Source organism: Hirundo rustica, unplaced genomic scaffold, assembly GCF_015227805.2.
Source record: "Hirundo rustica isolate bHirRus1 unplaced genomic scaffold, bHirRus1.pri.v3 scaffold_294_arrow_ctg1, whole genome shotgun sequence".
Classification (NCBI taxonomy): domain Eukaryota; kingdom Metazoa; phylum Chordata; class Aves; order Passeriformes; family Hirundinidae; genus Hirundo; species Hirundo rustica.
Window position 1 is genome coordinate 3,481 of NW_026690344.1, and position 14,053 is coordinate 17,533.

Below are 14,053 nucleotides of genomic sequence, written 5' to 3' on the forward strand. Positions count from 1 at the left end.
ATTAAGACGGACCTACGATCCGCACGGTTGGGCTTGGACGTCCCAGGTTGGTGGAAAAAAAAAATTGACCGTAAATCTCGACGAAAGTTGAGTAAGATCAATACCTGCTAGCAGGATATAAGGTGGTAAAGGATATAAAGTGGTAAAGGCCTTAAAAGAAGGGTAAAAAAAAAAAAAAAAAAAAAAAAAAAATGCCATTTAAAGGGTTTAAAACATCCTCGGCAGGGATTGAAATCCCGGAGGACTCACCACTAGGTTGTTTAATAAGGAAATGGAAAGAAGGGAATTTTAGTCAAGAATTAGCTAAAGATAAGTTGATTGATTTTTGTAATCATGTTTGGCCGCAATATGACACCGCGGGAATGCAGTGGCCTAGGAATAGGACGCTGAATCATGATATTATTACTCCAATGATGCATTATTTACAGGATAATGGTAAATAGGAAGAAATACCATATTTAGATCTGTTTTATTACTTGGGACGGAGAACTGATTGGCAGAAGGAATGTGGAATAATGGTTCTAACTGTGGCAAATGAGAAGTGTCGGGGTTGCGAGAATCGGGATCAAAAGGCGGACTATCTAGTTAAATATAAGGACCCTGAGGAGGATGTATCCCTACTGGTCTCCCCTAGTGCTCCCCCACCTGAAACCGCTTCGGAAGAAGAGGGAGCAGAGGGTGGGGAAACAAAGGAAAAAGGGGATGGCAAGAGTAAACGGCATACCCCGATATCTAAACGAACAAGGGGTCACCTAGTCTCTAAGAAAGGGGGCCGGGAGGGGGGAACACACGTAATGGCCCCGCTGAGAGAGGCGGTGGGACCCCAGGGAGATCGAGTAATGGTGAAAGTTCCGTTTTCCCCGAATGACCTGATGATTTGGAAGCAATCTGCAGGATCTTATAGGGAGGATCCCGACCGTACTGCCAGGGTAGTAAAAATGGTAATAAAAACTCAGAACCCTGATTGGAATGATTTACAGGTTTTATTAGATACCTTGATGGACTCTACTGAAAAGGAAATGGTGTTGCGGGCTATGACGGAAAAGGCGAGAGAAATGATAAGGTTGCGGGTGGCGGATGGAACTCTGAATGAATTAGTACCAAGGGAAGACCCTGAATGGGACCCCAATACAGCACGGGGACACCAAGCATTGAAGGAATACCAGGAATTGTTAATTGAAGGAGTTAGAACAGGCATTCCAAAGACAGTAAATTGGTCCAAACTTTATTCAGTGAAACAAGAAAAGAATGAATCCCCTTCTGCTTTCTTAGAACGATTGAAGGAAACTGCGAGACGGTATACTAGTCTGGAAGTAGAGGGGGAGGCGGGAAGGTTACAATTGGCATTAATCTTTATGGGGCAGTCCCAGGAGGATATTAGAAAGAAATTGCAGAAGCTGGAAGGTGAGGATACCCGTAATTTAGAAAAATTGTTGGAAGTTGCCTGGAAGGTCTATAACAATCGGGAAAAGGAATCGGTCAGGAAGCAACAAGCTAGCATGCTGGCAGTACTCCAGCAAGCCGTGGGGAGAGGTAATGGGAGGGGGCGTGCTCGAGGCAGAGGAGGATTTGGTAGAGGTCGTGGCGGGGGCCAGGTGAGATTGGGATATGACCAATGCGCCCTTTGTAAAAATAAAGGACATTGGAAAAATGAGTGCCCGTTGAATAGTGGGATTGGAATTCCGAGGCAGTTTGGGAATTCGATGGCAGAGGTCGCCCAGGCGCTGGTAATGGGGGAATATCAGAATCAGAGCTGACTAGACCGAGATCTCAAGGTTATCATGGAAGTAGAGGGAGAACCGTTAGAATTTAGAATAGATACAGGTGCCACATATTCTGCAATTAATACACAGGTAGGGTCATTAAGTGACACAAAGATACAAGTAGTAGGGGTTACTGGAAAAATTGAAGAAAGGGCATTTCTTCGGCCAGTAGATATAAAGTTTGGGGGAAAGGAATTTGATCATCAATTTTTGTACATGCCAAATAGCCCTGAATCATTGATAGGACGAGACTTATTGTCGATGTTACAGGCCAGAATTATTTTTGAAGGAGGTAGGGTCAAGTTAGAAATTCCGGAAGAAAATATTGGTAAAATGTTCATTATTAAGGAGGTAGAGCCCCAACCCATTACAGAAGAAATTGAGCAAGCTGTAGTTCCCTGGGTATGGGAAACTGGGACCCCCGGAAAGTCAAAAGCAGCACAGCCAGTAGTAGTAGAACTAAAAGAGGGGAAAGAACCGGTACGACTGAAGCAGTATGCAATCAAACCTGAAGTCAGGCGAGAGGTAGCCCCAATTATTGATCAATACCTAAATTTAGGCATTTTGCAGGAGTGTGAGTCTGAATATAATACTCCTATTTTTCCAGTTAAAAAGCCTAATGGAAAGTATAGGTTAGTGCAGGATTTAAGAGCAATAAATGAGATAACCAAAGATATTCATCCCGTAGTTGCTAATCCTTATACCTTGTTGACATCTGTATCAGAGAAATTTGAATGGTTTACCGTGATTGATTTAAAAGATGCCTTTTTCTGCATCCCACTGGCACTTGGAAGTAGGAAATATTTTGCATTCGAATGGGAAAATCCGGACACAGGACGAAAAAGGCAGCTGACTTGGAGCCGACTACCACAGGGATTCAAGAACTCCCCTACCATTTTTGGAAACCAACTAGCTCGGGAACTAGAAGAGTGGAAGACAACCCAGGTAACAGTACCAAGCATGTTCTATGTGGTTCTCCAATATGTGGATGATATTTTCCTAGCAGCTACGGAACGAGACATCTGCTCCCAATTAACCATAAGCCTTCTGAACATGCTGGGACAAGGAGGATATCGAGTTTCGCGAGACAAAGCACAGCTGGTAAGAACAGAGGTTGTCTATTTGGGGTGTGAAATCTCTAAGGGGGTGCGGAAATTGGGGACTAACCGCATAGCGGCTATCTGCGCCATACCCGTCCCCCGAAACCATCAGGAACTCCGATCCTTTCTTGGAATGGTGGGGTGGTGTCGGCTGTGGATTCTGAACTTTAGACTGCTGGCACGGCCCCTATATGAGGCCCTCAAAGAAGCGCACTGGACTTGGGGACGTGCACAAGAAAAAGCCTTCCTAGAACTAAAGCAGGCCTTAAAGGAAGCCCCTGCGCTGGGATTGCCAGATTTGAGCAAAGATTTCCAGCTGTATGTTACTGAAAGACACAGGTTGGCATTAGGGGTACTAACACAGAAAATAGGGCCATGGAAGCGGCCTGTGGGGTATTTCTCTAAACAATTGGACACAGTTCGCTCCGGCTGGCCAGGATGCCTGCGAGCGGTAGCGGCAACGGTGCTGCTAATACAAGAAGCAAGGAAGCTAACTTTGGGAAGGAAGCTGGAAGTATATGTGCCCCATATGGTAATTGCAGTCTTAGAGCAAAAAGGAGGTCACTGGCTCTCATCCAGCCGTCTGTTGCAATATCAGGCGTTGCTGCGGGAACAAGATGATATAGAACTGAAAATAACACCCCATTTAAACCCAGCAGAATTCCTCAGGTCGGACCGAGAGGAAGGGGAACTGGTCCATGACTGTGTGGAGATAATTGAGCAGGTTTATGCAAGCAGAGAAGATTTGAAGGATGCACCGATCGATAGCCCAGACTGGGAGTTGTTCACCGACGGGTCCAGCTTTGTCGAGAACGGCACCAGGTATGCGGGTTATGCGGTAGTCACAACTCTTCAAGTAATAGAAGCAAAGGCTCTTCCCCCTGGAACCTCGGCTCAAAAAGCAGAAATTAGAGCCTTAACTCGAGCCCTCGAACTGAGCAAAGGAAAGAGGGTCAATGTTTGGACTGATTCAAAATATGCCTTTGGGGTGGTGCATGTACATGGAGCTCTGTGGAAAGAGCGGGGATTGTTAACGTCTCAAGGGTCAACAATAAAACATAGGGACGAGATCCTACTCCTGTTAGAGGCTGTAAGAGAACCCGAGGCAGTAGCAGTAATGCATGTGCCAGGACACCGAAAAGAAGATGGAAAGATATACCAAGGTAATCGATTGGCAGATAAAACGGCTAAAAGAGTGGCGAAGGAAATAAAGATTCAATCAGCTCTTATTCCAGCTAAGGGAAATCCGGCGGATTCCTACATGAAAGATGAGCCTCCATACCTACCAGATGACGTGAAGTTGGCCCACCTGGTGAAAGCTCAGAAGAATGACAAAGGGTGGTATGTAACAGCAACCGGGCAGGTGGTAGTACCTGCGAAGATAATGCGAGCAATCTTGGAGACTGAACATTACAAGTGCCACTGGGGAGCGGAGGCCTTGGTAAAATTTTTAAAGAATGAGGTAATCTCTAATCAGATGTTAACAATGGCAAAGCGGGTTAATGCAACCTGTCCCACTTGTGTGAAAAATAATCCCCTAGTGCGAAAACAGGTTCAGATGAGAGGGTTAAAGGTAGGCCCACAGCCCGGAGACTACTGGCAAATAGACTTTTCAGAGCTGCCTAAAGCCCAAGGTAATAAATACCTTTTAGTGTATGTATGTACCTTTTCAGGATGGCCGGAGGCATTTCCCTGTCGCACGAATCAGGCAAAGGAAGTGGTTAAAACCCTTTTGAAAGAGATAATCCCCCGGTTTAGAATCCCGTTAGGAATGTCATCAGATAGGGGACCGCATTTTGTGGCAGGAATCATTCAAGGTGTAGCCAAGGCGTTAGGTATTAGATGAGATTTACACACTCCGTGGAGACCGCAGTCTAGTGGCCAGGTAGAAAGGATGAATCAAACATTGAAAAATCAGTTAAAAAAGATTTGCCAGGAAGCCAAAGTTCAGTGGCCCCAAGCTCTACCAATAGCATTATTGCGCATCCGAATAAAACCCAGGGAGAGGATAGGAGTCAGTCCGTATGAAGTATTGTATGGTAAAGCTTATCATGCTGCAACCTATCAGGGGGACCCCCATTTGACAGGAGACCAGGTATTATTAAATTATGTGTTATCTTTGAATAAGACTCTTGCAGCTGTACGGGGAGCCTTGCAGTGGAACCACCCGCTACCACTAGAGAACCCAGTTCATGACATCTCGCCAGGAGACCATGTGTACGTGAAAAATTGGAGCGTGGAGCCTCTAAAGGAGTCATGGAATGGCCCCTGCCAAGTGCTGATGACCACGTACACCGCCGTCAAGGTCGCTGGGATTGATAACTGGATACACTACACCAGGGTGAAGAAGGTACCGACGAGATGGGAGGTGCAGCCCATAACGTACACCCGGATGGTATTCCGAACAAAGCCCTGATCATCTTGATACTGATTGTTTGTCAGTTAGTAGCCTCAGCAGTTATAATTCATGTACCAGACCCTTTAGTCTTAGTACCGGAAAGTGGAAATGTTGAATTAACCTGTTTGTTTTCTGACAACCAGAAAGCTGGATCCCATGAAATTAATGTGAGATGGAGAAAAGGCCTTGACATCGTAAGTAAAGGAATAATAACACTTTGGGATGACCATCAGCAATCAGGAAACACTACCTTAAGGATTCCTAAAATCACCACTTCTGGAGAAGGTAGATACACCTGTGTAGTATGGATAAAAGATAGTTTTGATTACGGGGATTTCGAGTTAGAAATTATAAATGAAAACTATACCAGTGCAGGTTCAGTAATAGTAGCACCCTTGAGAACAAGCCAGGATATTTGGTTGGGCCCGCCATTGAGAATTAGTTGTCAATACACCTTGAAGAATAATTGCAAAAGAAGAATAAGGATTAGCTGGTGGAAAGAGAGAGAGATGGAATGGGATCAATTGAAGGAAGGAAGTAGTGAGTAGAAAAAAAATCTAAAGGGGTCGGGTGGTATAATATCACATCTTTTGCTTCACCAACTATGGCAGGAAATTATCTGTGTATAGTTAAGTGTGGATTAGATGGAGGATTTGGACTTCGGGAAGTGGTCGCTAGAACAAACCCGGATCAGGGAATAGGAGCAACTGAAAGAACAATCTTAGCAGTAGAAAGAGAAAATATTGCTTTAAATTGTACAATATCCCAAAATTACACTAAGTATGGGTAGTGGCATGAAACAAGGATTAGGCCGGGTTCAAAGTATAAAATCACAGCAGGGAGAAAGGAAATAGCATTGCAAATTACTAATGTACAGAAAGGGGATGACGAAGGAGAATATTGGTGTTGGATAGCCCGAGATAATTGGTGGGGTCACAGTCAGGTAACGTTAAGAGTAAGGGACATACGAGTTACCAGACAGGTACCAGAGAGAAATCAAACCCTAAAAATAATAGAAAGACAGGAAAATTTAATAGTATGACTAATTCGAGACTTCGGAAGAATGCAAAATACAACTTCAATAACAGCCTGCCTGCCTCTTCCTCAAGCGGCTGGAGACCCGATCCCGTGGGGAATTATACCCATAAGGGAGATGCCAAGTGCCACCGCGAATGTGACCTGGAACTGTGAAATAGTGTCTAAGGAGATTTTAGACTGGGTAGAGGTTTGTATGTTACGAAGAAAGATTAGTAAGCAAAATTGTCAGCAAATACCAGGATATTATGGATGGATAGAGGATTCAAAATTGTCAGCAGATACCAGGATATTATAGATGGATAGAGGATTCAAAATTGTCAGCAGATACCAGGATATTATGGATGGATAGAGGATCCAAGCTTAACGGAAATTGTTTGGTGATTGAAAAAGTGTCCGAGCCATGCGATAAGATCCGAGTTCAGAATAAGAGAAAGAAGATAGAAGAAGTATGTCAGAATACCACTGAGACAATGACAATGGAGGAGTGGAAAACAATCTGGGGACCTAGTCTGTTAGAAACTTATAGTTACCTAGGGAAAGTGAATTGGTGCATAATGTGGGAAGGGAAAAAGAATCAAGATTTTGGGCAGAAGTCATTATTCAAAGAACAATATAGGAAAAAGGTGGAGATGATGGAGTTATGGAATTGTACATGGGTACTAACCTGTGACACTCCACCAGTGCAAATTGGACTTGAACCAGTGCGAGTGCTGTTGCAGTGGGGATGTGAATGTAGAGGATATAATCACACCCTTGCAAAGAAAGAAAAGGAGCCCTGGGATTGCAAGACGACCACGGTTAGGAGCCCAGGAAATTTAGTTTGGGTTATGGGACATGGATTATGGACTACGCACATGCCCATAGATGGTGCAGTTACACAAATCACATTAGGGGTTCCTACCTTATGCCCATTCTGGAAAACTTCTAAGCTGCAAGAAAAAGAATTGGTAAGCAGAAAGAAAAGGGAGATAGAAGATGATGCTTCGATTCAGGAAGATTGGCATGAACCTGATGATGGAGTAAAAGTAAGATGGATGTTAGAATCACTGTTTGCCCCTATATCATCTTATAGAAACAGGGAGATGTTGTACCGATTATTAGGACAGACGGAGAGGCTTGCAGCTACAACTAAAAAAGGTTTTAGGGACTTGAATCTTCAGCTGCAAGCAACTACTAGAATGACATTACAAAATAGAATGGCATTAGATTTACTGCTACTTAAGGAACATGGGGTTTGTGGATACTTAAGAAACAGAGTAGACCATTGCTGCGTGCACATCCCAAACGTGACGGAGGAAATAGAAAAAGATATAGATCAATTAGAACAAATAGAATCCAAAACAAAGGAGATACAAAAAGATGCTGAGCATAATTGGGTAGGAGCCCTGTTGAGCTCCTTAGGGATCCAGGTTTCCGGTTGGGTATCATCTATAATACAATATGTAATAATGTTTGTAATCGTGATAATTGTAGTGATCATTGTATATAGATGTCTTTTAGGAATGATTCTGAAAGAAGGGGCTCACACCAAAAGGGTAATACAAGCAGTTACCCGAAGAGAAGTGATACAACCTCGTGTAGCTGAGACTCAAACCTAAGAAATTGAGCATCCTTGCAACGGAATTGAAGAATGCTCAAGAGGGGGGACTTGTTGGAAATTAGCCATGTTGCTAGGAGAAGTACAAGGAAAGAATGTGCTGACAAACGAAGCATGAGGAACGGACCAAGACGTCGCGGTTAGGTGCTCACGGTGGTCAAAGAAGAATAGAATTTATGGTGGGAGCCTTTGTGTAAATAGAGATAGGGAAGCAGGTGTTGTGGGAACGGGATATAGTCTATAGAAATTAGAAGATTAATGTTAAACTGAAATGTCATGTATAGCACGTACGTTGATGATGTAATCTGTAAGAAATAGTATAAAACCTGTAAGAAAATGAGGGTCGGTGGGATTCTGATTTGGGACGCTAGTCCCCGGGTCCCCGGGCCCGAATAAAGCACCGCATAAACTACTTTGTGGTTTGTGTTTCTCTTCGTTGGGCAACACTAGGAACCACCCAAATTTTATCCACCACTGCCTAGCAGTGACCGTGAGTGGGATGAACCTGAACCCCTCCCACCAGGTCCTAAGATTCCCTCACAAGGACCTATAGCATCAAGGACCTGAAAAAAACCCAGAGAGGTCATACAAGCACCTCTAAGACAAGCAATAACCTCTGATGGGGAAACAAAACTGATTAAAGTTCCCTTTTCCTCAATTGATTTAAAAATTTGGGAAAGGATTGCTAAGGGCTATCAAAGTGATCCAATAGGGGTTGCTAAGAAAATGAAGTTTAAATGAAGATTAAGCAGCATTCACCTGATTGGGCAGATCTGCAACTGCTACTTGATGCCTTAACAGAAACTGAGAAGCAATTAGTTTTGAAAGTGTCTGGGGATCTGGCTGAGGATGATTGTAGGACAACACAGGAGGATGTTAAAGATGTATTTCCCTTTCAAGACCCAGGTTGGGATCCTAATAATGATGAGGGGTTAGGACGGTTAAAGAGATACCAAGAACTGATATTAAAAGGGCTAGAAAGAGCAATCCCCAAAACCATAAACTGGTCAGTGTTATATGCTATCAAACAGGGCCCCTCTCAAACACCTTCTGAATTTCTAGATCACCTGCGAGACGCAATGCGCCAACACACACCACCCTGGATCCTGGATCTGATCAAGGAACACAGCAATTAATAAATTTATTTTTAGGACAATCCACAGGAGATATCAGGTGGAAACTCCAAAAGATCCGGGGTCCAAACAGCCGGAATTTAAAAACTGTACTAAATAAAGCATTAAAAGTTTTTAGTAACCAGAAAGAAGGATATAAACAAGGGATAAAGAAATAAGTAGCGGTAGTAAAAAAGAAGAAAAGAGAAAATGTGGGCAAGGTCCACCAAAACAAGGACCACCTTGACTAGGAAAAGATTAATGTGCATTTTGCAAGAAATTTGGTCACTGGAAAAACCAGTGCCCAGAATTAAGAAAGGGTGATGAACACAGAAAAGGTGATCAGGAAAAGGAAAAAGTAGTTGCTCATGTAAAGGAGGACTGAGGGGGACCGGAGGGCCCTACCCTAGGGGACCCTCTGGTTATAGTCAAACTGGGGAACAAAGAAAAAGAAGTAAAATTTTTGATAGATACAGGGGCAACATTTTCCATGTTGAATAAGGCCCTAATACCTGTAACCAATGACTATGTTACGGTAAAAGGGGCAACTGACCAATCTGAAAGAACTTATTTTTGCAAACCATTGAAGTATAAATTAAGAAAGCAGTAGGGCGTCCATCGATTTTTATACATGCCTAATGGTCCATCTGCACTTTTGGGCAGAGATTTGCTAGAGCAGCTGGAAGCAAGAATAATATTCAAAAATGGGGAAATGAGTTTGGAGGTAAAGGATCAACAATATGTAGAACTGTAAAGCTTAATGCTAATAACCAAAGAAATTGAAGTGGCAAGTAAAAAGGAAAATTTTAGGAAAATAATGGATCAAGTATTTCCAGGAGTATGGGCCTCCAATATACCAGGAAGAGCAAAGAATGCACTACCAGTGCAAATCAGGCTTAAAGAGGGAGGACAGCCAGTAAGGGTTAAACAATACCCCCTAAAGAAAGAAGATATAGAAGGGGTTAGCCCAATTATTGAGAACTTTCTGCAGCTAGGACTACTGAGAGAGTGTCAATCTGATTTTAATACTCCTATTCTGCCAGTAAAGAAACCTGATGGGTCATACAGATTAGTACAAGATTTAAGGGCTGTTAACAAGGTAACTGAAGACTTGTATCCAGTGGTTGCCAATCCCTACACCTTGTTAACCCGTTTAACACCTGAACTAACTTGGTTTACTGTTCTAGATCTAAAGGATGCTTTCTTTTGCCTTCCTCTCCATGAAGCCAGCCAGAAAAATTTTGCATTTGAGTAGGAAAGCCCTAAAACTAGAGAAAAACTCAGCTCACATGGTGTCTTACCGCAGGGGTACAAGAATTCCCCCACTATATTTGGGGAGCAGCTTGCCAAGGATTTAGAGTCCTGGGAACCTCCACCAGGGGAAGGACAGTTACTCCAGTATGTGGATGATCTCTTAATAGCCACCCGGACCCAGGAGACATGCGTGGACTGGACGGTAAGCCTCCTAAACTTTCTAGGCCTGCAGGGGTATCGAGTATCCCAGAAGAAAGCCCAAATAGTGAGGCAAACAGTTATTTACCTGGGTTATAAAGTGAGTGCTGGACAAAGGACTTTGGGGCGGGATCACAAGGAAGCAATATACGAGACCCTGAAACCTCAGACAGTGAGAAACTAAGAACCTTTTAGGCATGACAGGGTGGTGCAGACTGTGGATTTATAACTATGGGTTGCTTGTTAAACCTTTGTATGCCTTGATCATGGAAGGGAGCAGAGACCTTCAGTGGACAGAAGAAGCAACTCAAGCCTTTGACCAACTAAAGAAAGCCCTTATGTCAGCTCCAGCCCTAGGACTTCCAGATGTGAGTAATCCATTTTTCCTGTTTTCCCACAAGGAGCAAGGGATTGCCTTGGGAATATTAGCACAGAACTTAGGCCCGTACCAGAGGGCAGTGGCCTATCTTTCCAAACAACTGGACACAGCAGCTAAAGGATGGCCAAGGTGCCTCAGAGCAGTTGCAGCAGTAGCAATAAACATCCAAGAGGCACACAAATTCACCCTAGGCCAGAAGATGACTGTGCTGGTATCTCACACGATGTCTGCAGTCCTTGAGGCAAAAGGGGGACATTGGCTCTCCCCACAGAGGTTTCTGAACAAGATGATGTTGAAATTGTGGTAGCTAACATTGTGAACCCAGCTCCCTTCCGCAGCGGGAGTACGGGAGAACCAGTGATCCATGAGTGCCTGGAGACCATTGAAGCCACCTACTCCAGCCGCCAGGACCTGAAGGACACCCCGCTTGAGGATGCTGAGACCTGTTTGCTGATGGAAGCAGGTATGTCATCAGTGGAAGAAGACATGCTGGGTATGCAGTTACCACAAGCAAGGAGGTGATAGAGTCTGGACCATTAACATCTACACGGACTCAAGGTATGCATTCGGGGTGGTTCATGCTCACGGAGCCATCTGAAAGGAAAGAGCACTGCTGAATTCACAAGGCAAGAGAATTAAACACGCACAAGAGATACTGAGGCTATTAGATGCCGTACAGCTACCTGAGAGAGTAGCCATAATGCACATCAAGGCACACCAAAAAGTGAGCTCTGAACTGGAAGAAGGGAATGTGCTGGTGGACAGAGAGGCAAAAGAAGCAGCAAAAGGTGAAGTACCCGATAAGGCTGTTGAGGCAGCATTGATTGCAGATGGAAAAGTTTCTATTGAAGCCAAAAAGGCAAGTTATACCCAGGAGGGATGAGCTGTAACAGAAGAAGGGAAACTTGTAGTAGCCTCCTATTTGTTGTGGTCATTAGTACAGAAGGAACATGAGAAAACACACTGGGGAATAGATGCCCTGTATAACCATTTGAAAGAAGGAATCATGGCCAGGAAATTGCAGGGCACAGTGCTCCAAGTAACTCATCAGTGTAGTCTTTGCCTCCAAACTAACCCTAAAAATACCCCAAAGCCTAAAGTGGGACAAATTGGGAAAGGTTGTGGACCTGGGCAACAATGGCAAATTGATTTTACAGGACTGCCCAGGAAGGGAGGGTATCGTTACCTATTGGTGTTAACTGACACCTTTTCAGGATGGCCAGAAGCCTTTCCTGCCAGGACAGCTGAGGCCCGAGAGGTGACCAAAGCGCTGTTGCAAGAGATAATACCATGATTTGGAGTTCCAGCCACCATATCCTCAGACAGGGGACCACACTTTATTTCGATATATGGTGGCCCTAAATAAACAACTTAGAGAAATTGAGAAATATGTGGCTGGAACTCAAAGCAGAGAACTAGATGGGCCAGTACATAATTGTACAACCTGGGGATTAGCTGTATGTTAAGGCTTTTGCAGAAAAGACCTTGGAACCACAGTGGGAAGGACCATTCCAGGTGCTCCTCACTACCTTCACTGCAATCAAGATCAAAGAACAGAAGGCCTGGATCCATCACTCCTGAGTGAAGAAAGCCCCAGAAGGAATTTAGAAAGTCACACCAGGCGATAATGAACTAAAGCTGAAGTTCATTCGGAACAACAAATGAATGGACTAATAGTTATTATGGACATTATGTAGAAAGTTGTAACCATTGTAGTAATTACCTGAACCATAACAAGAGTTAATGCAATACCACGTAGGTATAATGTGACCGAGATACACTGGTACCAAGGAAGAGCTTATGATCCTTACTCTCGTAAGGCTTTAAACAAGATACTAAAAGTCACAAATGCAAACTTGTAGGAAAGAAGAGATGTTTGAGGATGTAAGTATGTATTTGTACAGAATGGGTTCCATGAGGCTTACCATCCACCCATGAAACTCCTCCAGATCCAGATCCTGAATGCTGTGATAAATGCTTGAGTAAATGTCTGGAGTTTAGACTCAAAATAGAGGGGTGTGTGATAAGGGGGTATGACATTGACTTTAACATCACTCAGGGATGTACTGAGTTCCATAAGAACCAGACCAAAATTACTCCACCAGTGCCAAGAAAGGCTGTGATCTCCCAGATACCAACTATTCCAGAAGTAGAGGAACAAGTAACTCCTGTAGTTACCAAAATTAAGCCATAAGCTATTAAGAAGACAGGAGTTCAGAAGCTGGTTCAGAAGTAGTCTTTAGAACAAGTAAAAATAGGAGTACAAGTAAATGCTTCTCACATTCGGCCAGAATGTGCCCCATTTCTCAGGAACTCCTTTATAGACTAGACCACTTGACCTTAAAAAGTATGCCTTCCAATTTTAAGAATAAGAGGGATCTGGCTAAGTTGCTAAGAACAGGACTAGAAGTGTTACCAGAATGAGAAAACACAGAAGAGCGAGATCATGAAGGAATAATTAATGCGCTAGGCACAGCTAGTGAAAACATCTCGCTGGCTCTAGAGTTCACTCAAGCACAACTGTAGATGCAATCAGTAGCTGCTGCAGTTATCAAGGGAATTAGAAAAGGAACATTCCCTGCTGAAATCTGCAAAATTGTCTGGGACAATGCCTCTAATATAGAAAGAGAACTTCAGTCTTAGTGGACTTTAGTCAATTTCACCTATAACCCTGTAACTAGTAAAGTAATATGTGTCAGGAAACTTAATTCACCCAGGATTCCCCTAGGATTAAACCATGAAGGGACTGTATTGTCTCCTAAACACAGAATATGGGCATGAGAAATTGGAGGAAAGTGGCAAACCATTAACCTAGAGCCCTGTTCTATAAAGAAACAATTAAGGTACATATGTGATAGAAAGTGATAAAGACACATGTTTAGACACAGACCAAAGCATTTGCCACTTTGAAACACATTCAGGCAGACAGCTTCACTTGTGTCTATAGGACAAGGCTGTGTCTGCCTTAGGACAGCATGCCCCGCCATAAAGAGAGACAACCAAATTGGAGATGAGACTCAATTCAATTTGTGTTCGCAATTTTGTTAGAATTAAAGAATGTGGTTTTTCTCGTCAGGCACCTGTAATATCACATCAATATATAAAGGCCAACCTAAATCTTAAAAGAAATTAGAGATAGAGAGAAAAAGAGATTAATTACGATACACCATGATACAGAGACCATCAAAGGGGTTTTTAAAAAGCTTAAGGAACA

General features: G+C 43.4%; 1 protein-coding gene across 1 annotated transcript; it reads left to right on the forward strand.

Annotated features, from left to right (window-relative positions):
- The first annotated feature begins 1,536 nt into the window (after positions 1-1,536).
- Positions 1,537-11,207, forward strand: LOC120747915 (uncharacterized). Its single transcript, XM_058424387.1, has 5 exons — positions 1,537-1,595; positions 2,767-2,864; positions 3,523-4,304; positions 5,022-5,213; positions 11,178-11,207. The coding sequence occupies exons 1-5, from the start codon at positions 1,537-1,539 to the stop codon at positions 11,205-11,207; spliced, it is 1,161 nt and encodes a 386-aa protein (XP_058280370.1).
- The last annotated feature ends 2,846 nt before the right edge of the window (positions 11,208-14,053 follow it).